Source organism: Suillus discolor (genome assembly GCF_016758755.1).
Source record: "Suillus discolor strain FC423 chromosome Unknown F5147scaffold_93, whole genome shotgun sequence".
Classification (NCBI taxonomy): Eukaryota; Fungi; Basidiomycota; class Agaricomycetes; order Boletales; family Suillaceae; genus Suillus; species Suillus discolor.
This window is the reverse complement of record NW_024541340.1, coordinates 1-23,807: the sequence shown is the minus strand read 5'-3', so window position 1 is coordinate 23,807 and position 23,807 is coordinate 1. Positions and strand designations below refer to the sequence as shown.

Sequence of the window (23,807 nt, the reverse complement as noted above, 5' to 3'; positions counted from 1 at the left end):
GTTTGTGCCGGTGGCAGTACTTGCTATTGTCTGCGTTGTAGCGGCAGACTCGTTCTTTCCGTGATCACTTCCACTCGACTATTCCGTATAACTTGAGGGTTTTATGGATTATCTTCGCAGCTTCGGTTCTGCTGCAGTGTCGACTCTAGTCCAGAAATCGGGGCTAAATCTACCGTTCTCGCTAGGTGCCAAAGTTTACTCCTGCGAGACTTTCTGGACCTTGTACGACGCTACCAAACGGGTAGGTTTGCAATTCTCATCACAGGTCCGAGTTGTGTCCAGGCTAATCTACAAGGCAGGAAGATGGTAGTCTGGTCTCGGTTTTCGAGTATGATCTAACCCACCCTCTGAACAAGTCCACCATACCCCTCGCCCGCAACTCCCTCCGCAAGCTACGCACTGTACGACATCCAGACGTACTTAGATACATCGATGTCGTAGAATCCGACTCAGCCATTTGCATCATGACTGAAAGGGTTCGCCCTCTACCCCTTGCGCTATCCCAATCATCCTCCAATGTTCCACGCGAGCGAGAGGACTGGCTGATTTGGGGGCTACACCGAATTTCAGTCAGAATTGTTCTTCTCGTCTGCATTCAGGCCTTAATTACTGACCTTCTGAGCCAGGTTGCTCTTGCTTTTCTCAACGATTCCGCTTCCTCAACCCATGGAAACGTTCGTCCAAATGCTATATTTATCACTCCTTCAGGAGAGTGGAAGTTGGGAGGTTTCGAGGTGTTGAGCAATCCAAAAGACGATCTTTCTGTCATATATGTGCGTATTTTTCTCAAGTGTGTCGTGCGTCTCCCCATAAACTTCCTTTACAGACCATGGGCGGCCTCATGCCAGACGCAATGGCATGCGCGCCCCCGGAAGTCAAGAAAGATGGTTGGTCTGCCCTCAAAGAGTGAGTTTTCAGTTTCCGACACTCACAACATCATGCAGCCACCTTTCTAATGAATGGACAGTGTATCAGTATCAGCTGCGGACGGATACGCTCTCGGTCTACTTCTACACGCTGTCTTCAATCCCACTCACCCCCCACCACCAACTGCTCAGCCTCCTCACCCACCACCTCCAGTCTCTTCCAGAGGTGCCATACCCCTGTCCGTCTTTCCCTCCTTCAAAAAACTTCTTAACCCGAATGCAAAATCACGGATGTCACCCAAAAACCTACTAGACATTGGTATGGCAGAGTCGGGTGGAGAAGGACATGGATTTTTTGTACATAACCGGCTTGTCAAGGTCTGCGCTGGACTGGACGGATTCACCCTGAGTAGTGAATCTGACAAGGCATCCTTACTACGGTATGTGTTATTTTTCAGATGCCCACCAATTACTCAGTGGCTTGGACTAGCACGCTAAAGGAATCAGCATCTTCATTTCCCCCCGAATTCGTCTCTTATCGTATTCTCCCATGCCTTGCCTCTGCGCTTGAGTTCGGTGGTGCCTCTGCAGCAACCATTGTCCCTCTCGTCCTCCAGTTCGGAAAGAACGTCGCACCCGACGACTATGGCTCAGTCGTTGTGGCCCCCCTCGTCAAACTTTTTGCGAGTGCCGACCGTGGCACACGCATTGCGCTTCTCGATAGTCTCCCCGAGTTTGTCGAGAAACTGGATAAGAAAACAGTTGTTGATAAAATTTGGCCAAACCTGGTACGAATAATATTCATGTTATTCTTACATAGCAATTCATTTCATCTTCATCCGCGCAGCAAACTGGCTTCACCGACACTGTTGCAATCATTCGAGAAGCTACTGTTCGCGCTATCGTTCTACTTTCCCCCAAGGTATGTTGACTTTGAAGGTGCGATCAATGTCGCTGATGATGATTTCTCAAGTTATCCGACCGTATACTCAACAACGATCTCCTCCGCCATCTCGCCCGCCTCCAATCAGATCCAGAAGCCTCCATTCGGACCAATACATGTATTCTTATCGGCCGGCTGGGCCCTTCGCTAGGATATAATACCAAGCGAAAAGTTCTGGTTCCTGCATTTAGCATGGCGCTGAAGGACTCGTTCGTCCACGCTCGCGTGGCAGGCGTTATGGCATTTATGGCAACCGCGGAGTGCTTCGAGATTGAGGACGTGGCCAGTAAAGTCGTTGCAGCTATCCTAGGCGCTACGCTGGATAAAGAAAAGTGAGTCTACAGCTCTCGTTCTACTACTTTGATGTATGTTGATGGCTGGATATGTACAGACTGGTTCGTGATCATGCATTCAAAGCTGTTGAGCTTTTTGTCAAGCGTTTAGAGGCTCACGCTTCGACTATGGTACGTCTGTAGTATACAACCCAGTTTGTATTGCTTATACCCCTTTTTCACAGCCAGAAACAGCATCCACAGAAGACGGCGGGGACGATCTAGCCGCGAGGCTTCCAGGTGCATACACACAGGCTGGCCTTGTAAATTCAGCGACGGGCGCTGCAGCCGCTCTCACAGGGTGGGCTGTATCGTCCCTTGGCAAAAAGGCACGTTTAATTTGTTTTTCTTGATATTGATGGCTTACAAAAATTTATCGCTCAGCTTGCCCCTGCTGACATGCAAACCACAATCTCAAGTACCATCGAAGGATCAACACTAACACCAACCATCAATGGTAGCGCCAGTCCTTTGCCTGTGACACCTATTTCTCCCTCCGCAAATCCAGTAAGAAGCAAAGGCCTGCAACTGGGCGGGAATAAAGCCCCAACTTCTACGCTCGCTGACGAGGTTGCCAACGAGGCAGGGCAGGGCAGTAGTCGTTTGTGGAACGACGATTTGATCGATATCAATGCCGACGAAGGGGATTGGAGTACGTCCTTTGACCTTTCAAGATATCACTGGATCCAAACTGAGGTCATTTCTCTTTGTAGGCGCGTTCGAGAGTGCTCCACCCGCTGTAGAATCAAAACTAGCAAGTACAACCGATAGTCTAGGATTCGGTATAACACTGCGGCCCAGTTCTCCAAGTATGTATTGTTTCCTTCTCCATAATGTCCCTACTGATTTATTTGATACAGTTCCAGACGAATGGGGTGCAATGGCATCATCGTCTCGACCTACCAGTCGCTCATCTACATCACATCCCTCCCAGATCTCACGCACGCTCTCACCACATCCCCGCAGATCCATCGTCTCTTCCCCTCTCGCACCAGCGTTCTCACCCGCTTCAAGCACTCGATCGACACCCATATCATCCCCTCGACCTCTCCCAAATACTGCTGACAACACGCCGCCGACTAGTATGGCTGGGATGTCTAAGGAGGAGAAGGCGGCTGAGATGGCCAGGAGGAAGGAGGAGAGACGGTTGGTGAGTGTTTTGTCTCTTTGTTTGGAGGTGCTGCGGCTTATACTTATTGACTTTTTGCAGCGGATTGAGAAGCTGAAGGAACAGAAAAAGAACGCTGCTGCCGCCGGAAAGGTTTGAGTATGATAGCGTTTTGAACACTCGTGCTTATGCGATGGTGCGCTGAGTGACTGGGAGAGTTTTATTTGACCACGGCATGATCATCATTTTATGGTATGAACCATCTGCATCTGGGATACGGCATATGTCCGGCGAGTTCCTTACACCATGCGCATTGTCGCCGAGCTATCATGATGATCTAGTATTTACCACTAAGCAACATTCAAGTCGCATACGGTACATCACAGTATATCCTTCAGAACACTAAATATTCAATTAGTACTATCACTCTACTGCACATCTATAAGTTGCCCGATGATCTCTACGCCAAATCTACTACAGCGAGCACATTCCTGCCCGCTTGACCCCGCTTCCTGTAACAGATTCTACCCAAATAACCGTTGAATGCCAATTTGACGTTCCACGTCATTCTCAAATACGAGGGGAACGACTCTGTCGCTTCAACCTCTTTGATATCGACCCCTGGCCCAACAACGCCCGAACAGGGCTTATCCATACCGCTAGCGTCGATCGTAAATCCGTAGAATTCCGTTCCATCCCTTTCGTTGTGAAGTACGCAGATACCACGTGCATGCCCGTCAAAAGACGTGGTAAACTTCATGGTGTTAGCATAGCCTGGAACAGAGAAAAGCTGTTCGGTGGAGAGATATATATTCCCCAGTTTCTGCCCTGGCAGAGGAGGGGATAAAGTTACTCGGTGAGCAAAGTACTTTGTCAAATTGAGTCTCATGCAATGGGTGAGGAATTTGATTTGGGTTTGCCCTGTGACAGCGTTGGTGATAGAGTCGCATAAGAGCGAGACGCGTTCGATATCGAGATAGCAATGTCCTTCGTGAGTGAGCTCAAGGGTAGGTGGGGATGCGCTGGTAATTCCCGCCGACGGGAGAGCGAATGCCTGGATGATCGCACGGCAGTTTCCTCCCTCGTCGAGCTGGCTGACCATAGTGAGAGGGGTAAACATTGCGAGAATGTGGGTTTCGGTGGCTATGAGACGCTTCAAGTATGTCTCCTGCGCGCAAGTGACATCGAATTTGGGGTCCTAATTTCATGATGAGACGCGTACGACGTCCAAGTATTTTATACGTACGATGATAGAGCTTGGTAGCGGAAAGCGGTACAGGACGCGGGTGAGAGTATCCACCGCCAAATTCAAAGTACCAGTCAAATGATCGCTCATGCACAGCAATCGCTTCCCAGCAGATAGCTGCGACATTCCCATCCCGATCACATCGCCAGGAATCACCATGGAGAATTCCAACAAAGGACCGTCAGAAGAGAAACGAATGGAGAGCAGCTTACTATCACAAAATCGTTCAGTGTATAAATGCGATGGTTAGGAGCAACTAACTGTGAGAACGACACGCTGTTGCGAGCGCTTTCCATGACGATGGCGTGCATGATACATCCTCCGTCCGCTGCCTCAGAAGTCGCACTTTTGAACGACAGTATCTGAGCGCCTTCAGCATGATATATGACGTGGCGCAGTCCGCGCTCCAGATCGTAGCACAGGATGTCGGGGCCGCTAATGTGCGGGATGACAAGCCACAAGCCAGCCACCACTTCCCAATGGTCTCCTTGCAAGGCGGACCATTCGGGCTCAAACCAAGTCGCCTTGGAAGTTATCGTTAGAGCTTGCTTGTTCCACTTAACGCCGACTTGAGTGCTTTTGACAAGGGTGATTTCTAAGAACTCGCGAGACTGAGAGTCGAGCGGTCCGAGGGGACGAGGAAGTTTTGCATGTGTATATGCATCGTGCCATATGGCTGTGTGGAATGTCAAGTCGCGAAGGTCTTTGCACGCCTATATCAATCATTACAAACACATTCAGTATGAATCAATATGAAGGGATATGATCCGCAAACGATGAGCAGTAGTTCCTCACCAGTCGAAGGCAGATGATTTCGCGGACGGAAAGAAAGGACAGGACACGGTACAAAACATCGTGTGGAAGACTGGTCAGCGTCATGGTCGGTGGTCAAAGATACGTTATAAGCGCGCCAAGCCCACGGCATGATGCATCAGGTCAACAGATGGAAGCGAAGAAGTGCCTATTCGCTAGTAGTATTGGCTTTCGCCAATATGATTTGTTTGCATTGCGTGTGAGCACCAAATTCGAAATTCAAGCTCAAGCGGCAAGCTGCGATCCGACTCGATCACGATCTGGAATAGTCTGCAACCAATTTGTCGATACAACTATAACAGTTCTTCAACAACCCGCATTCAAGAATGATCTTAGTGTAATTGTGTGTATTATGCGGCCCATCAGTCGCGTGTGCGTCCACAGCTCATTCGAACTGACTCAGTGCTCGACCTCAAGCACAATCCATAAGTCGACTTTCCGTGCCAGTGACTACTACGACAGATCTCTCCCGGGGTTCCCTGGTGCTCACCCAATGCTTAGCGCTCGAAGCCAATACAGCAGTAAATATTGCCATGAGGCTTGCGCGCGGTCAAGGGTATTGCTGTGTATTTAAATGGCATGAGGTCGCCGACCCTTTCAATTCCTTGTCGCACTCAGGCTCTACTTTGTACAGACTGATCATCGAACTCAACTATTTAGCATGAACAACCAAAACCAATTGGGGAACTCAAGGTCAGGTCCTTCTCCACACATCGAGACACCTAACGAACCAAACGCTACGGAACGCCCGGTACGTGGCTGATGTTCATCAAGTTGCACTCGAAACGCTGACTCTTGTCGATGCATCCCTTGTCTAGGGCCGACCCTGTGGCAAAATATGTCGGCTTCTGGGGAAGGTCACGAATGGTGCAATAAAAAGAATTTCTGTGAGTCGAAATCAATAGTGAGTGCACTGTGATAAGCTGATATTGTACACAAGCGCTCGAACTTGAGGAATTCACTGCAGCCGCGACCCTGTTCCTCCGATTGTCAATCGTGAAATTGTCTCATCGATTCCGAATATCGAGGTAGGCCGTCTTTCAGTTCATGCACTCTCCGTAAATTCTGTTGGTCACACAGGTTAAGGATACTCCCCCTGGTGCGGAACAAGGCGCCGACCTCCCATCAGCACCTCGAGAAGCCAACGAGGCTGCCAAAGGCATGAATGTACCGGGACCTGTGATACCTGGAGTTTCTACTGCACAAAATACACCAACAAATCTCAAGGATGCATGTTTTGTGAGTCGACATCGATGCTGAATTTATTGGGATAAGGCTGATATCGTGCACAAGCGCTCGGACTCGAAGGATTCACGCAACCTGTGACCCTGTTCTCCCAAACGTCGATTGTGAAGGTGTCTCATCGATTCTGCATATGGAGGTAAGTTGCCTTTCGGTTTATGCACTCTTCGTGAATTCTGTTGTTTACCAGATTCAGGATGCTCCCTCCGGTGAAAAACAAGGCGCCGATCCCCAATCAGCACTTCGAGAGGCCAACAAGGCTGCCAAAGGCATGAATACACTTTCAGGATGTGTGACGTCTGGAGTTTCTGCCGCACAAAATGCACCAGCGGATCTCGCGGATGCATGTAAAGTCGGGGACACATATCTTCAGCCTCTCAGAATATTTGACAGCGTTATCAGGAAGCTCACGGATGTATGGGCCCGTTTCTCTTGGTTGGAACCGGACTGATCCCTTTTCATAGGTGCACCCTTACGCAAAGATGACACTGGGCCTACTGTCTTCTGCATCCAAAGTACGCATTGTTTCACTCCGGGTCTTATCTCATGCTCAGCCGCCATCTATGCAGATAATTCTCGCTCAAACAGATCGTGATCAAGGGATACTCTGGCTTCTCGAGAAGTTAAGTCAAGTGTACGATTTCATGATGCAAGACAAGACTCTTGGCGGAATTCCGTCAATGCAGGGGATCGTCGGACGGATAGTTCAGCAGACTCTTGAGTGCTCCCAGTTCATCAAAGATTACTCTGCGACAAAAAACTTCTGTGAGGAACCCACGAATCATTGTGCTTTGCTCACTCGCTCATTATCTATTCTGTACTATTTTTGTAGGGAAGAGACTCGGGAAAAACATTATCTCAGAAGCAGAAAATACGACTCAGCAGTACATTGACATGTTGGATGCGCTCATGCAAAGCTTCCGGGACCAAGTCACTCACAATGTAGAGATATTCGTCCACCGTACGGTAAGGGTTGTACACGCTTCCGAGTTGACATCTATTCACACATCTCCAGGTGATACACTGGACCTCAGCGGCATGGCGTATGCAGAAGGTGCGGGCCTAGATACTGGGAAGCAATGCCTACCAGGGACGCGTACGAAAATCTTGTCTGAGATCACGGACTGGGTCAACAGTACCGGAGATGATGTTCAGCGTGTGCTCTGGCTATCTGGCCCTGCAGGCAAGGGCAAGTCGGCCATCGTGCACACGATTGCCAGCTGGTTCAACGATGTGGGAGGGCTCGGTTCGTGTTACTGCTTCGATCAGCAGCGAGACGCTGAGCGTTGTCATGAAAAGATTTTTTCTACTATCGCGCGCGACCTGGCGGACCGTGATCCGGAGATGAGACGAGCACTGGCAGAGGCGGTTAAGGATGTGAGTTCGCTGAAGACTACAGCGGACATCGTTCAGCAGTGGGACAAGCTTCTGATGAAACCACTCGGGAAGCCCTCAGGATCAATCGTAAGACCTGTCGTCATCATGATAGATGCACTGGACGAGAGCGGCGGAGTCGAGACACGGCTTCGTATTCTTCGCATTCTTGCAGGTAAACTAGGTGTTCAACGAATCACCGAACTCCCAGCCAACTTCCGGATCATCGTCACTTCTTGCCTGCTTCGGGACATCAAAGCTGAGCTCTCAGGTGCTCGGCATATCCGACGTATGTCCATGGACGACATTTCATCAGCCACAGCAGAGCGCGACATCTGCACTTACGTATCGAAGGAGCTTGAAGGGCTCTTGCATTTTGGGGACAGAGAATTCACAACGCTCGCTGAAAAAGCTGATGGACTTTTCGAGTGGGCACGTCTTGCCTGCAGATACATCAAAGAGTCCCCTGCCTTATCTCCAATCGAGTCCTTCAGTCATGTCATGTCACGGGATCCTTCCGAGCGGGCAAACTTGTTGTATGATATGTATCAGCTCATTTTGACAGGAGTTATGCAAAAGGATAAATCCACGCATATCGCGTCTCAGCACAAACAGCTAGCGAGATTTCGTTCTGTGATGGGGCAAATCCTTGGCGCAGCTGAACCCCTCTCTTTGGAGTCCCTCAATACGATGCGGAGCCATTTTCCAGACAAAAACGAGCGTTACGAAGTGCAAGTCATGGTGGAACATATGGGAGCCCTTCTCAGCGGCACCATTGACTCATCCACCCCCATCCGACCCCTTCATGCCTCCTTCCGCGATTTTCTTACAGACCGTGAATCCAACGGAGAGTTCTGCATTGATGTGTCAAAGGCACAACGAGACCTGGCTTTTGCATCGCTTCGAGTGATGGAACATAAATTGTCCTTCAATGTCTGCGATCTAAAATCATCGTATTTCCCCAACTCCGAAGATCCCGGTCTGCGAGATCGAGTTGAAAAATGCATTCCCCCGCATCTATCCTATGCCTGCCGATTCTGGCCCGTCCACGTACAAACAACTGACTTTGATCCAGACCTCGCCAAAGACATTAAATTATTCTTTGATCATGAGCGACTGTTCTTCTGGCTCGAGACACTCAGCCTTCTCAATGCGCTCAGCGGCGCAGTCCCCATCCTTCCGCTTATTGCCAGGTGGTTGAAGGTGAGCACATGGTTATTGAGTATCAGATAACATGCTTGCTAACATGGAATCGCAATTACAGGGTCAGACCGGATATGAAGAAGCCTCGTCCGCTGCAATGGACGTGCAGAGATTTATTCAAGTCTTCTGCGGCATAATCTTGCACAGCACACCCCATCTCTATGTATCAGCACTGCCATTCTCTCCCGTCAACTGTGCATTATCGAGAACGTTTTCTGCACGGTTTCCTGACTCTCTTCGTCTGGCATCTGGACATGATCTCAACTGGACGGCTGTTCAGACTGTGATCAGAGGGCACACTGATTTTGTTCGGTCAGTCTCATTCTCGCCGGATGGGACTCTCATTGCAACTGGATCGGATGATCGTACTGTGTGTCTGTGGGATGCAGTAACGGGGCAGCCAGTAGGCGAGCCCTTGCTGGGCCATACCTGCTGGGTTCACTCAATTTCATTCTTGCCGGATGGGACATGCATCGTGTCTGGCTTGGCCGATAAGACTGTGCGGTTGTGGGATGTAGTAACGCAGCAGCCTGTTGGTGAACCCTTAGTGGGGCATACTAAGTCGGTCAAATCAGTCGCGTTCTCGCCAAATGGAACTCGCATTGTGACAGGTTCAGCGGATACTACTATTCGACTGTGGGATGCAGCAACGCGGCAGCCAGTTGGCGAACCCTTACTGGGGCACACTAATGAGGTTAACTCAGTATCGTTCTTGTGGGATGGAACTCGCATCGTGTCTGGTTCAGACGATGAGACTGTCTGGTTGTGGGAAGCAGCAACGGGTCAGCCAGCCGGCGAGCCCTTGCTGGGACACACTGGTGCAGTTAACTCCGTCTCGTTCTCTCCGGATGGGACTCGTATCGTATCTGGTTCGGACAATTGGACTATTCGGCTGTGGGATGTGGCGACGGGGAAGCCTGTCTGTGAGCCCTCAAAGAGACATGCTGGTTATGTTCGTTCAGTTTTGTTCTCGCCACAGGCTATGCTGTCATATTCATGTATGATATAACTAGTACTGTAGTTATGTAGTCATGCATGTTTGTACTGTAATGAGAATCATAGATAGACCATGCATGCCACCATGCATGATGTGTAGAAATGAGAATCACAGATAGCAGACCATGCATGGTAGCATGCATGACTGCCACTGCGGCGGTCAACCTACCATACCATCATGCATGGCTCACGTGGATCGGCACAATTGTTCTCCCACTGTTTTATGCATGGTATCATGCATGGGGTGCTAGTACTAGTATTACTACTACCGCCACCTTACTATGCATGATATCGTGCATGACCCTGATACCATGCATGGTTACTGTACTTCAAGTTTTTCCTGCCCGGTTATGCGTGGCATCATGCATGGCCTACTAATCATGCATGATCGTCCGAATCTGCTGTATGTATATATGTAACACTACCACAAGACTTGTTTACTTAATTCCCCCATGTCTTACTACTGTCATCCTGCTATTACTAGCCTGTTATTGAACATTTACCTTCGTATGCGCGTGATAGCGACTCTCTCAAAAAGCTAGTAAGTTCCCCCATTCACAACTCGGATGCTACAAGATATGAATATATTGCTCAAGATTACATTACGAATATGTTTGCTACGAAGATACGGGTATGGGGATTATCAAGATGCGTCACTAATCACTTTCAAGAAGACAAGAATAAGTAAAACGAAGAGTCAGATACCTGTGCACTAAGCCTGGGCCGTGGAAATAGCAGCCACCTTTTTTTTCCTAAACCAACGGTCAGTGGCCATTATTTCCGATGAAGCGTACGCAGTACTTAGCAATAGGCTCTCCACCTGCTTCCAGTCCGTGTTTACGGACCTTTTTTCCCCCCACGGTGGCCGTATTTTCCTTCTCCCGCATTTCGCTGAGGGCATTAGCGCCAATGGCATTAGCGGTTTCGTTGCGAGTAGATGGTTTCGGTGGACGTCTGGACTTGCGAGTAGTGGGTTCGGGCTGGCTGGTAGAAGCTGCGCGTTTAGCTTTACCACCTGCTGCCTTCTGAGGAAGGCCTGCTGGAACCGAGGGAGGATCGCCTGTGGGCACGGGTGGCAGTGGTGGTAAGGTGACCGAAGGAGACGGAGTGGGAACGGGTGGCAGCGGCGGTAAACTGTCTGAAACAGACGGTGTGGGAACAGGTGGCAGCGGTGGTAGGCCGTCTGAAACAGACGGAGTGGGAATAGGTGACAGCGGTGGTAAGCCGTCTGAAAGAGACGGTGTGGGAATAGGTGACAGTGGTGGTGAGCCGTCTGAAGAAGACGAAGGAGAATTGTCGGTGGCAGGTGGTGATGGTGGTAAAGCATGGCTCAGATGGCCACTGGATTGCTGGAGGTAGCTCGCAGGCTGGGGGAAGTTTGAAGGCTGGTAGTTCGAAGGCTGGGGATAGCCCATAGGCTGGGGGTAGGGGTAGCTAGGGACTGGGTTGAAATGGTTGAAACTGTTGAAATTTTGAAGCGGTGAAGGTTCAACGATACAGCGAGGCACGAACAATGCTCCTGGTTGTATCTATAAATGTTGTAAGGTCGCGCGTTGCCTAGTCTGCTATACTTGAGACGACAAGTGCGTTCGACCCTAAAGGGGAAGCGAGTGCAGCAAGGATCTAGAGGTATGCGCTGAAAGCGCTACTGGTTGGCCAATGCGAAGCGCGAGAAAGCGCAGGTGCGCGCGAGGCGCGAGAATGCGCGAAGCGCGGGAATGCGCGCGCGTGTATGCGGAAACAAGAGAGAGTAAGAGTGAGTTTGCTTAGGTGATGATATGATGTAAGACAAGAGAAGGGAGATGCGAGGTGTAAACAAATAGATTTCTACTATGTTCTGCTAGGTAAATGATGGGTAGTAACCAGTAAGTCCTCTGTCGTTCTGGTGGGAGAGTAAGTGAGTCCCGGTGGGTGTGTAAGTTAGTATGTACTGCTGGCGCTTAAGTATGGCGCCTAAGCGCTGTCATGCGGAGCCGAAGCGCTACCGAGTAAGGTATGTAAAGATATATGTAAGTAAGGGTCCATGATAAAAATAAAGATGGAACAATATGCAAATGTGAGAATTGGAAATATACGCACTAGGGAACTTGGTGGACAGTGGATGGATGCTTCCGGATGGCTGGCGCTATAGGGCGCTACAGCGCGGGAAAGCGCGCGCGCATATACATCGTGAAGCGCGGGAAAGGTACGCGCGCATGGCGCGCATTGCGCGGGAAAGCTGCGCCTCATATAGAGATAGCTGCAGGTAGCACACAGAGTGATGCTACAAGTTCGTGCCATGTACTCCCCAGTGAAAACTGCCATATTGCACAATGAGAGGCATGAGTCTCTACAGCGGATCATAGATTGGTGGAGGGGCGAAAGTCCACAATTGAGGATTGCTGAGCAGTTGACCGAGATCCGCAGAGTGACCATCATTGCTGAAGTTGGTAGAGTTGGCGAAGTATGATGAGTTGGCATCATGCATGGCGAGATTTGCCTGACCCTCAGGCTGCTGGAGGCCATGCATGTTGATGGGTTGCTGGAGGCCATGCATGTTGATGGGCTGCAATGAGTCATGCATGGTGTCAGGCTTCTGAGTCGGATTGTCATGCATGGGCATAGCATAGTTAGGCGAATAAATATCGAGAATCTGCTCTTGACGTTCCTCCCTCCCGTCCAAAACATTCCCCTCACTCTGCGACACCTCTATTTCCTCCTCCGGCTCATCTGTGAAAGGGTCAGCATCTACTTCGTCTTGATCTTCAAGGTCCGTCTGGTCTCCATCCCCGGCCTCTCCGTTGTCTGCAGCTACCGCTCTTTTGGCATCGCCTTTCATCTCAGGTTCGGGGGAGGAATAGCCTACATCATTGTCGCGTAAGTGCAATGCCCTTTTGACAGTAACGATTAACTTACCTTGTACACCTTGAAGGAATTTCAGATACGTTCCAAGAAAGTGTTCCTTGAAGTCAGGCAATAATTGCGGGGCTGAATGTCCCAGCTTGGTGGTACCGACGTCAACCCTGCTACTAGTAAGCGCTCCATTTGTTCACAAGACATTCACAAACTTACAATGCGACAGAGATTTTGTTGTTGTTCGAGGGATCTGGCCCACCCATTAACACCAAGAACGAAAACCCAGTTTGGTGCTCGAGGTACGTGAGGATTGTGTTGAAGATAGCAGGTAAGTTTTCCTGTGCTCTGTTTGAATGACATGTTGCTCAACAAACAAATCAAAAAAAATAGTCGAGAAGAACGTACTCAAGCATATCCTCGGTGGTTGGTGATTGCTCCTCTTCATCTTCGTCCTCCAGAGCCTCGGCGTCTTCATCATCTGCATCAGTATTCGCCTTCCTCGATTTCTTCTTTGCTTTCATCCTGGCCTTGACGTCCGCAATAATAGTCTCATCGGCTTCTTGCTCCCAACATTGACGTGTGACCTCTCGTACAATCGTTAGTCTTTCACCTCTTGTTGTGGAGCCACGTTTGCTAACTGCAGCTTCGACAGTTGGACGGATATTGGTTTTATAATATAGTCGGGAGTACATTTCGGCCTCGCTCAGAGCTCTTGCACCCCGAGGCTGGAGGAGGTCCTTGAGTAAACGAGTGGCCCGTGTGGAAGATTGCGCCACTCTGCCTTTGCGAGATGCGGAATTACCCGAATGCCACGACATCCAGGTGCGCAGTTGCTTCATTTACTTTTCGGTTAAGATCTCAAGCTCACAATTAACTAACGACATCACCTTCTGACGCCTCTTTACTGCCTTCCCCTTTGCTGCCGATTGTATGGCATTCAGTGTTACGAACTAGGATAGTTCTAACAACGACAACTCAACAGAGTTCTCGGTCGTTGAGATTCTCAGTCTCTCAGACAAGAGAGAGTTCGGTGGACTTAGTTAAAGGAGTGCTTCAACTAAGAATCAAGGTTCTAGACGACTTAAGATTGGAGATCTTAAGCGAAGGATATTCCAGGTAAAACCTAGTAAGATTCAAGTAAAGAATACAAGCGTAATACATGTGCTTAAATAGGTCCATATGTGTGCACAGACCAAGTCATCGTGAGATAGTAAGTACAAGACCAAAAAGGGAAGGCATATTGCGCGAAGCGTGAAAGTATACAATAGTAAGAAACAGTGGTTGTAACATTCAGACCATCCTCATCGGGAAGTTCTGGCCAGAGCTCTTTATATATGGGCCATTGCTGCTCCCATTGCTCATAGATGGGGGGCCAGAACTTTGCATAGCTAGATTTAGTCGAGCACTTTTGATACCCGGGAAGCTGTGCCGTTAACCACTCCTTCTGCTCCTTAGATGTCCATTCACTAGCAACCATCTGTGAGATATATGTTAGGCAATTGTGTGAAAAATTGATCGGCCGCGCACCTTTCGCTCTCTTTGAATTTCGTGATGGGGATTTAACGTTTTGACGCCTGAGTGCAAAAATAACAAAATGAAAATTTTACAGCATCAATACAGCTCCATCAAGCCACAAGGCAATTGCCGAATGACATGAACACACGGCAGCACACGGCACGCTTGAGTCTATTAACCTGAATCTCATTGATGCGGTCACCCAATCTACACGTAGTACAGCTATCAACCTGTATCACTACATAATAATGAAATCGGATGTCAACTGATACCTAAGAAATCCTCGACTATGTGCAGATGTGATGTCATCATCTTCAAAAACACGCAAGAGAATGTCTTCAAGAAATAGTATGACTTGCCGGCACTGCATACCATCATCTCCACTTCTTGTAACTGCTTCTTCGGCCTCTTGAGCGATATCAAGTGCATCCAGAATAGGCCGCCGTGAGTCTTCGGAACGAGTGCTACCCGTATACTGCAACACCAGGTCATCCAAGAACTTATGGGTGGACCCATTGACAAGCCTATGGAATTTAATCTGTGGTTCAGATCTAAAGGTTTGTTGTCAAAGTGAGTTTGAAATGATATGGCGATTGAGTACATACAATCTAGTAGTGAGGTCGCTGGCTCCTGTATCGCCGCTGTCTCCTGTATCGTTTGACTCGGAGTTCTGAAGGGTTGTGCGTAGATACCTTGGATGCTGCGGATGCTTCGATGTACTATCATGATACTTTAATTTCATCTTTTTCAAGATGGCGACTTTGTTTCTGTTGGAGAATGCAATGAACACTAGTGACTGCGACTCGAAAGAACATGAACATACCTCTCATAATACACCTTTCTGTATCCCTTAGCAGCTTCTTGGCGTTCTTTGTTGGACTTGTGCAGTTTTTTCCGAGCCATGGTAGGAGTGTGAAAGAGGTGTTGAATGTCGAGACTGAGAGAGAGAGAAAGACTAGTAAGTAGTACGAATGATGCGTGATCACATCCGAGTCGCTAAGTTACCTAATTCGAGTTTGAATGCCTGTTCGTTGTATGCACTGCAAGACTCAAGAATACATGCTCAGCAACATTTTTTCATGCAACATACCAAGATAAACGACTGTATTCATGAAATAAACAGAGTCTGATGCAGGACAAGGCCAGCATTACATGGTGGTAGGCGTGTTGTATGTTTTACCTGCCGCAGAATACTTTCTTAGGAGATTTATTTATCAGTGCCGCGTTCGTTCAACTACTGGCCTTCCCTTCACTCGTATGTTCGATCAAGAGAACCAATTCAGTATTGCCGTGACTCGGATGATACACACTATGAACAACTACTTGACTTGTATATACAGTATATCACGCCCCCAAGTACTGACAATTATTGCGTTCAATGGCTGCATGGATCCGTGCAACGCCTACTTCAACTGACGGACAGCGGCTATGGATAGCACCACTGACCCCCGTGACTTGGGGAGAAGTGTCTTCCCTGTTGGTTGATTGTTAAGTGCGTAAGATAGAGCCAAAAAAAAGGCGTACCAAGTGGCCAAAACTCCAACACGTTTGCCTTTAATCACGCAGTAGAAGGGCCCTTCAGCAGACAGATCCGGAATCTCGTATGGGAACCCTTTATACGAAACTGATCTGGGCGGAAGCCCAACTAAGTCTGCGTTGGTCCCAACTAAGTCTGCGTTGGTCCCAACTAAGTCTGCGTTGGTCCCAACTAAGTCTGCATTGTTGCAGAGCGAGAGTTTCGCGATGGCTTCAGCAATACTGCCGATATCGGGTGCCAGTGTGGTGGAGGAGAGCGGTGGAGTGGTGGTGGAGGCTGGAGTAGCCTCAGCTCCCTCATCAGCATTGTCTTCAACATCACAATCGGCTGTGTGATCTTTCTGTCCAGGGTGAACGGCTGCTGACGGAATGGTCTGGCCACCATCTGCAATTGCTTGGATGATGGTAACGAGTGCATGGGCAGTGACAGAACTCATGTTAAGATTCATGAGTGCTGTCACAAGAGCATCTAGAGAGAGTCAGTGCACATTTTAAAAAAAATATCATAAACTTACCGACTGCGTGACTAGAAGACACCGAGCTTGGGTTGTTTGATGTCATCTAGTAAAGTAATGTTCGTGTTCGGGTTGAAGTGGAGTGATGGGAGAAAGACACTTACCGTCTGGCAGCTTATTTATGGTAGTACCATGGAGGCTCGCGACTGATTCTGGGTGGGAGAGGAAGGCGATAGATTCATCGCCCACAACGTAATAGTCATGGTGTATGCAAGTGTAATACTAGGTGAGTCTCAGGAAGGCTTGGCGGATGCGTCTAAATTCAACAGATACAAACAAACACTTCTTTGATTCACCACTGCAAGATCCTTGGATGTCGGGTGATGCAATTGATAAGGTGTGTCTCAAATTTATTCGCTGTGATGAATTCATTCGTTTTTTCATTCGTTTTTTACTGTCTGCATTCACAATGGGCAAGAAAAAACAGAAGTTAGTGCGTCATACTGCTGAGCAGCTTGCAGACACGCCTTCAGCCAACATCCACACGGCCTCCATGTACACATTCCAATCTGGCAAGCCCTTAGTACGCACGGAGTCCCTGGTTGGCGCCCATGTTGCTCCCACAACTGTCCCCCCTACGACTCTTCTCCGTAATGAGGATTCACCACCAGCATCTAACCAATGGCAAATATACCAAGCTGGCTCTTTCCTCGACTATATGCCGATTCCTGACGAGTTTCGCGTCGAGACTGAGACTTCGAAGAGGAAACGCACAGCCGGGGTAAGTTTTGTTCTTTATTCTCAACATTTTGCTTATCCTGTACCTACCAGGATCACCCCCTTGCAGCATGGCAGCCGGAATGCCCCACATTTTTGGACGAGATGATTCGCCTGGAAGGCCGTGGAGATTACGCCGAGGATTCTGTCTGTCGACACTGTCAAGAACATGCCCCAACCATCCGATGCGCAGATTGCTTCTTACAGGAACTCTACTGCCCTTCGTGTACTGTGGAACGGCACCGATGTCTGCCCTTACATCGTCTTCAGGTAATGTGATTCCCAAGATCTATACTTTAGGATCCGCTGACATCCGGTATTTACTATTATGCAGCGCTGGAATGGTAACTACTTCGAATGAATCACCCTCAAGTCATTGGGGTTACGCATTCAGCTGGGGCACCGTATCGGAGACACGTGCTGCAACCCTCACCGTGCGTTCAATGACGACTTCATAATAATCGACTCGACTGGAATACATGAAGTGGGACTGGATTTCTGTGCTTGTGGGACCATGCAAACACACGTTAAGCAACTGCTACGCTCTCGACTCTTTCCAGCAACCGTTACTGACCCCAAAACTGCGGCTACTTTCGGCGTGCTCGAACAGTATCACTTACTGTCTTTTGAGTCTAAAGCCTCCGCGTTTGAGTTCTATCAAGCCCTCGCGCGCTTATCCAACAATACGGGCATGGATCCGCCAAAGGTATTTTATTTACTTATTGCGAAGCACTGTGATAACAAGAACTACAGGACCGTTATCCTACATTCTTGCGAGTAGTGCACGAATGGCGAATCCTCAAGTTGCTCAAACGTTTCGCTCGGGGACACTGTCCGGATGGCGTCGTGACAACAGAGCCTGGACAGTGCACAGTGCTCTGCCCTGCCTGTCCGCACCCCGGAAAAAAACCTGCCGGAGAACTGGGAGAACGCCTCGCTTGATAAGCGGTAAGTTCCATATTGGTTCAAAATTCTTTACCTTCTAATCCAAACACAGATGGCTGTATGCTTTATTCGTTGGCATCGATGCCAACTTCCGTCTGAAGCGGAAGTTGGTATCAAGTGATATTGTTGATCCTGGAGTCAGTAAGGGATGGTCGTATTTTGTGGAGGAGAAGGCGTACAAATCATATCTAGAAGACAATAAAGACCGGAACCAGGAGGTAAGTCTTTTTTTGGTCAACGATTGTTGCAAACAACTCAGTCACCGATAGCGCAGTACATGCGCCAGTCACAACACTGTGAATATGGCCGATACAAAGAAGTCTAGAGGCCTTGCCGCTACAGGTGTTGGGACGGTGGATTGTGCCAGGCACAATATGAAACTTCGCAACGCAGTTGGTGACTTACAGAAGGGCGAGAAGTATGTATTCCCCATTGTTTATTTTGTCACGCTACCGCCTTACAACACTGCACAGGTACATTAATATGGATTACCTATTTTTTTCGGCAATGAAACACCACGACGTCATCGTTCTCAACATATCATACGATATCGCGTGTCAATGGTCCAAGCATCTGTGGTCGCGGATGTCAAAGCTTCCTTCCGCGTTTCATCTGGATCACGACAACAAACAGGTCAACTTTCTTATTCCAAAATTCCATCTACCGGCCCACATCGAGCCATGCCAGATTGATTTTTCTTTTAATTTCTCTCGGCATGTTGGTCGTACTGATGGCGAAGCTCCGGAACGCGGGTGGGCTAATATTAACCCGATCGCATCAAGCACCAAGGAGATGGGCCCAGGCTCTCGGCGTGATACACTCGATGACCATTTCGGTGATTGGAATTGGAAGCGTGTTGTCCAGCTTGGTAAGCATTGTCGTTGGCATTTTGTTCTTTCTACTAATCATGATGCAATATTGCACTTAGGACGACTCACTGCTCGAAAATTAGCAAACGCCGTGGAGCAAAAAGCCGATCATCAACGCGAGCTTTTGGAACTTGAAAGCTGCCTGCAAGCACAAGATATTTCCGAATGGAGAATTGACATAGAGGCTTGGGAACTGGATCGCATGCAGCCAAATCCATTCAAGGTCCGAGTAGCACGTATGTGTTTTTGTTCGTTTCAATTTCTCTCCGTTGACTTTATTAGCCGAGACACAGGCTGCTATTCGTCTAGAACTCGCACGTATTGAAGCTGCAGAACTTGAGTCTGGCACAAATGTCTCCCTTCATGCAGAAGTCCCCCCCTCGGTATTAATCAATTCCGCAATTGACCTAGAAGATCAACAGTAAGTTAACCAGCTCGTGAATTCACGAGCAAAGAACTAATGAGCACACAGACGACGTTTATCGCATGAGATAGCAGCACTCGGCGCCCATGCAACCGACCACCAACTCGCTAAGGTCCAGCTGCATGCCAATACATTACGCAGGAAAGTTGATGGGTGGCAGGAGATCCAATTGCTTTATATGCCATTCGTGTCTCGCCTACGCGCCAATGAAGATTGTGCACGCTCCTCTACGGATGCAACACCCGCTGTCGAAGCTATTAATCTGTGGCTACCATCTGCAGTCGGCCCAGACACACAGTGTCCTACTCAGCTTCATCGCTTCGAATGGATGTTACGCTACGCCCAAGCAAATGATGCGTTAAAGGACATTCGAAATCTTTTGCGTCTCCGCTCACACCTATATAAATTCAAGGATAACAACATCGTCGGCCAAGCAGCTAATACCCGCGCAAGAAGTACTATCAATAAGACCGATGTCAAAGTCAGCATGGCCGCTGAGCGTTATGAAGTTGCGAGGGCGGCGCTCACTGCTCTGGCGCAGATTCTCGATGAAGGCCCGGCCTGGCAAGATATATTCAAGCCTCTCAATCGCAACAGGGACCTGAAATCGTTGAAGGACATGTGGGAAAAGGAGACGGAGGGGACGAGACACCTGTCGTGGATCTGGAAGACACCGGGGGTGGCAGAGGACGCCAGTGTTGGCCTACATGATGGTAAGGCCTAATATTTTTCAATTTGCTTGCACTGACAGACATGCTTATGGTTAGCCCTTCGTATCGAATGGTGCAAGGCGCGCGCGCGCGCGATGCGATGGGAGGAGGAGGTCGATTTGCTGAAGGAGGAGCAACGGCGGGTCATTGCATTCCTGGACTGGCAGGCAGACTGGTGGTGGTGTCAAAGACAAGGCCGCGATTCAGAACACTTGGATGACTGCTTGAGGGAAGGTTTGAAGGCCTATGCCGAACGCCAGGCATCGCTGCGCAGGGCTTTATCGGCTCAATTTCAGGCATTGTGGACGACACCTACCCTCCCAGCAGCAACAAGCATCGACACAGCAACATTCACTGTTTGATTTTTGAGATACATGCTTGTACAGTAGTCACGTTTTATCTACTATGATGCATTTTGGCCTGCTATTCTCAGTGTGGTATGGGTGTCGGTCACCGTGAGAGGCAACAGTGGGCGTCGGTCACCGTGGGAGGCAACTATCATGCGTCGTGCATGATATCATGCAAGGCAGCGGCTGTCGTGCATGGCAAGACGCAATGCAAGACTGCGGCTGTCATGTATGGTGCCATGATTGTCATGCATGGGGTAACACTGCGGGTATCATGCAAGGCAGCGGCTGTCATGCATGGCAAGACACTATGCAAGGCGGCGGCTATCATGCATGACGGCAAGACACTACTATGCAAGACTGGGGGTGCAGCCAAGACACCATGCATGGCAAGGGACAGTGTAGCCTGATGTATACCATGCATGAATGACAGACTAGGATAGCAGTACAAGATGCATGACGTCTGTACTCTAGTAACAGTACTATCATGCATGACTACCCCACCATCAGGTGCTACCGTTGTCACACTTTATGATGTTGGGTGCGTCTTATCACAATCACTGCATCAGGTGAGTCACTTCATGACTTGGAGATCAGATTCTGATTTATTCTACTAGTATGACATCCTACCACCAACTATCATGAAGCGCTTGCGCTTCGCCACAGCAATGCATGCCTATGGTCATGAATGGGCCTGTCAACTTGAGTACAACCCATGAATGTGCCATGGCCTTGGGCTGTCAGATGGCAAGGGAACTGAAAGGTTGTGGTCAAGACTTGTTCGGCTGATAGGAATCCAGCATTCTTCCTCAGTAAGTTCTTTCGATGTTCTACTAATGGAATTTATTGACAGCTGGTCCTAGCATCAGCGTAGACTGTGGTTGCTTGATCAACAAGCAGCTGCTATTGGACTTGAAATGTGTACAGATCTAGGAGATTGGATTAAGCGTCGACTTAAATGTGGGGTTGGCGAGCAAGGCACAGCAGCGCAGAGCGTGCTTGAGGAATGTGGAGTGCCTATCAATGAGCTATGCAATGAATGGGCCTCCCAGAGACAATCTCAGTTATCGATTCATGCTTGTATGTACCCTCCCAGCCCTCTCGAGCCTCACTGAGCTTTTGATTTAGATGCACCTGCACGCCTGAAGAAAGAGTTAGACACTGTTCTTGCTCTACAAGCAGATCTGGACGCCTCAGAAAGGGCATTGCAGGCAACAAGAGAGATGATGACCAAAGCTGATGCCACAGATGATACACTTGAGGCACTCGACAGCCTTGAACGGGGTCATCAACATCTCATGGCCAAAGTTGAGGTGTTATATGCATCGCTGAATGTTCATGACCAGTTTCCAGAGTTGAAAGGTGTGAACCTTGACTTTGTTTGGACACTTCTTTTAGCACGGGACATCAAGATCAATATTCGCAAACGTGCTATTGGGAGCTTCTTTGAATGGGATAAGTTGGATCGTGCAGTGGGTGGTGCACAACAGGCACTGGGTAGGTGGTACTAGTAATACTTCTATTTGACGGCGCTGATGATACTTGGTAGGCACTAAACTTCATCAACAGACTCACAAGGCAATCTCAAAGCATTAACCAGCCTTGATGACTGCACTCCACAAGTTCAATGCATATTGTGAGCGCCTCGAGGAGCTCTATGACCCAACCTACAGCATCCCGCTTCCAATGCCACTTCCAACCAAGCTCAATGATCTACGTAATGATCAATCTTTGATGGAAGATGTATGGATCACCCCTTCGACAGGTGATGTTCCTCGTTGGCTAGAGGACCAAGATATCTGTGATGGAATTCGTGCGATGTTGAAGAGAGATAGATGTATTGAAGAGAAGCAGCGTCTTGGATTGGAGGCAGACAATCTCTGCAGATGGTTTGGCAATGAGCTTTCAGCAATAGAACTTGCTCTTTTGACACCCGGTAGTAAGTATCCTACTTCCCTTTGTCCTTACGCAAGCTCAGTGCATTGCAGATGAAATTTTCCTAGTCCCACTTCGCCAGCGGCAGGAGCATCTTCAGCATCTTCAAACCCGTTGGACAAGCTCACTTGCACCTGCAGCACGATTCACATCTTGCGCAACGGATGCCATATCCCTAGCTCAAAAACTATCAGGTGTTTTTGAAGGTCGTCCTCTTGAATGCATCAATACGTTTCCTGTCTCGTATATCATACCTACTGAGGATGAAGAGGCTGGACAAGAAGTGTTCTTTGAAGCTGATCATGCAGCTCTCAAACCCGATGTAGGGATTCATTTCTGGCTGGGCTTGCAGAGACTGTTTTTACCTTAGTGTTATGTTTGCACTTTTGTAGCTTACATAATCAAGTTACCTTTTCACCAGTTCTACTATGAGTCTGAGTATTCAGCAAGTTTCTATCATATTTCCTCTTCTCTGAGCCTTGAGCCTGGTCCAGAAACCCTTTAGGGTCGCATAGCAGCTAGGTTCTGCAAGACCCAACATTGTTCAGACTCACCATCTGAATTGTTGTACCTTCACCGAAGATGCTGTCCTTGTGGACATTCTGACTGGTGGAGTCACTGGAGGTGAGGATGATAATGTCGACACTATCATGAATGAACCTAAGGCCGACCTTTGCTGGCAATCCCCTGAGGTAGCATTTATTTTTCTGATGTTCACGCTGTAATCCATGCTCATGAGTTTTCTAGGACATCACATTTGACCGAAGGCCTCTACCAGATGCAGGGATCATCATTCCAGGCACTGTCGAGACATGAGTATCTGCTCCTTATCATGGATGTCCTAGTCAAGTATTCGAGCCAAAGGATATTGCACTTCTTGCTTCTCAGACTGCGCTGCTCAATGACACTTGCATCAATGAATGCGCTATGCTTCTTTACCTAGAGGCAGTACAATTATCTCGCATGGTTGAACAGTTTGCTATCCTTTCAACTCATGACCTCCCGTGCATCCGATATAATGCACCTCATGATGTTCTGTGGTGAAACATGTCATGGACACGTTACTGGGCCAAAGAGGTATGGATCCTTCCCATCCATAGACCATCACATGTTGGCCACTGGGTTCTGTGTGTTGTGCACCTCCGAAGCAAGGTGTTACAGGCATCTGCAACACCTACTAGAGCCCCAGCTCTGCCTACACCCGCCCCCGCTCTGCTAGACTCCCCCCGCGCAGCGGTGCGCCGCCCGCACCTAGAAAGACAGCGGTCTGGACCGCTATGACCCCGCCTGGCGCTATGACCCCCCCCTGGCCTAGACGGCCGTGTACCTGATCCAT

General features: G+C 48.8%; 9 protein-coding genes across 9 annotated transcripts; 4 read left to right on the top strand and 5 right to left on the bottom strand.

Moving 5' to 3' along the window:
- The first annotated feature begins 34 nt into the window (after window positions 1-34).
- On the top strand, window positions 35-3,652 carry F5147DRAFT_722621 (uncharacterized protein). Its single transcript, XM_041438922.1, has 14 exons — window positions 35-241; window positions 300-569; window positions 627-773; window positions 827-906; window positions 968-1,306; window positions 1,357-1,654; window positions 1,714-1,788; window positions 1,840-2,141; window positions 2,201-2,273; window positions 2,327-2,470; window positions 2,526-2,793; window positions 2,855-2,950; window positions 3,002-3,291; window positions 3,352-3,652. The coding sequence occupies exons 1-14, from the start codon at window positions 104-106 to the stop codon at window positions 3,406-3,408; spliced, it is 2,577 nt and encodes an 858-aa protein (XP_041286695.1). The 5' UTR covers window positions 35-103; the 3' UTR covers window positions 3,409-3,652.
- Window positions 3,559-5,523, bottom strand: F5147DRAFT_434954 (uncharacterized protein). The gene is made up of 4 exons (XM_041429843.1): window positions 5,291-5,523; window positions 4,757-5,208; window positions 4,496-4,706; window positions 3,559-4,447 (listed from the first exon to the last, which is right to left on the bottom strand). The coding sequence occupies exons 1-4, from the start codon at window positions 5,372-5,374 to the stop codon at window positions 3,710-3,712; spliced, it is 1,485 nt and encodes a 494-aa protein (XP_041286694.1). The 5' UTR covers window positions 5,375-5,523; the 3' UTR covers window positions 3,559-3,709.
- A 446-nt stretch (window positions 5,524-5,969) lies between these two features.
- Window positions 5,970-7,177, top strand: F5147DRAFT_657781 (uncharacterized protein; the record flags this gene model as incomplete). The annotated part of the gene is made up of 7 exons (XM_041434332.1): window positions 5,970-6,059; window positions 6,127-6,212; window positions 6,276-6,336; window positions 6,389-6,547; window positions 6,741-6,965; window positions 7,015-7,065; window positions 7,139-7,177. 7 exons carry the CDS (start codon window positions 5,970-5,972, stop codon window positions 7,175-7,177), a joined length of 711 nt encoding a protein of 236 aa, XP_041286693.1.
- Window positions 7,178-10,835: 3,658 nt separating this feature from the next.
- F5147DRAFT_779801 (uncharacterized protein) lies at window positions 10,836-11,538 on the bottom strand (the record flags this gene model as incomplete). The annotated part of the gene is made up of 2 exons (XM_041442364.1): window positions 10,836-10,875; window positions 10,925-11,538. The coding sequence occupies 2 exons, from the start codon at window positions 11,536-11,538 to the stop codon at window positions 10,836-10,838; spliced, it is 654 nt and encodes a 217-aa protein (XP_041286692.1).
- Window positions 11,539-12,452: 914 nt separating this feature from the next.
- On the bottom strand, window positions 12,453-13,776 carry F5147DRAFT_779800 (uncharacterized protein; the record flags this gene model as incomplete). The annotated part of the gene is made up of 4 exons (XM_041442363.1): window positions 12,453-12,964; window positions 13,019-13,125; window positions 13,175-13,303; window positions 13,364-13,776. 4 exons carry the CDS (start codon window positions 13,774-13,776, stop codon window positions 12,453-12,455), a joined length of 1,161 nt encoding a protein of 386 aa, XP_041286691.1.
- A 347-nt stretch (window positions 13,777-14,123) lies between these two features.
- On the bottom strand, window positions 14,124-15,376 carry F5147DRAFT_779799 (uncharacterized protein; the record flags this gene model as incomplete). Its single annotated transcript, XM_041442362.1, has 5 exons — window positions 14,124-14,435; window positions 14,486-14,532; window positions 14,846-15,024; window positions 15,079-15,240; window positions 15,297-15,376. The coding sequence occupies 5 exons, from the start codon at window positions 15,374-15,376 to the stop codon at window positions 14,124-14,126; spliced, it is 780 nt and encodes a 259-aa protein (XP_041286690.1).
- Window positions 15,377-15,876: 500 nt separating this feature from the next.
- Window positions 15,877-16,570, bottom strand: F5147DRAFT_779798 (uncharacterized protein; the record flags this gene model as incomplete). The annotated part of the gene is made up of 2 exons (XM_041442361.1): window positions 15,877-16,478; window positions 16,525-16,570. The coding sequence occupies 2 exons, from the start codon at window positions 16,568-16,570 to the stop codon at window positions 15,877-15,879; spliced, it is 648 nt and encodes a 215-aa protein (XP_041286689.1).
- Window positions 16,571-17,346: 776 nt separating this feature from the next.
- Window positions 17,347-20,551, top strand: F5147DRAFT_748050 (uncharacterized protein; the record flags this gene model as incomplete). The annotated part of the gene is made up of 11 exons (XM_041440021.1): window positions 17,347-17,511; window positions 17,615-17,947; window positions 17,995-18,087; window positions 18,116-18,189; window positions 18,239-18,404; window positions 18,456-18,604; window positions 18,660-19,054; window positions 19,115-19,291; window positions 19,338-19,476; window positions 19,528-20,192; window positions 20,247-20,551. 11 exons carry the CDS (start codon window positions 17,347-17,349, stop codon window positions 20,549-20,551), a joined length of 2,661 nt encoding a protein of 886 aa, XP_041286688.1.
- Window positions 20,552-21,255: 704 nt separating this feature from the next.
- F5147DRAFT_748049 (uncharacterized protein) lies at window positions 21,256-23,196 on the top strand (the record flags this gene model as incomplete). Its single annotated transcript, XM_041440020.1, has 7 exons — window positions 21,256-21,348; window positions 21,400-21,544; window positions 21,785-22,033; window positions 22,137-22,475; window positions 22,525-22,677; window positions 22,864-22,920; window positions 22,994-23,196. The coding sequence occupies 7 exons, from the start codon at window positions 21,256-21,258 to the stop codon at window positions 23,194-23,196; spliced, it is 1,239 nt and encodes a 412-aa protein (XP_041286687.1).
- Between the last annotated feature and the right edge of the window lie 611 nt (window positions 23,197-23,807).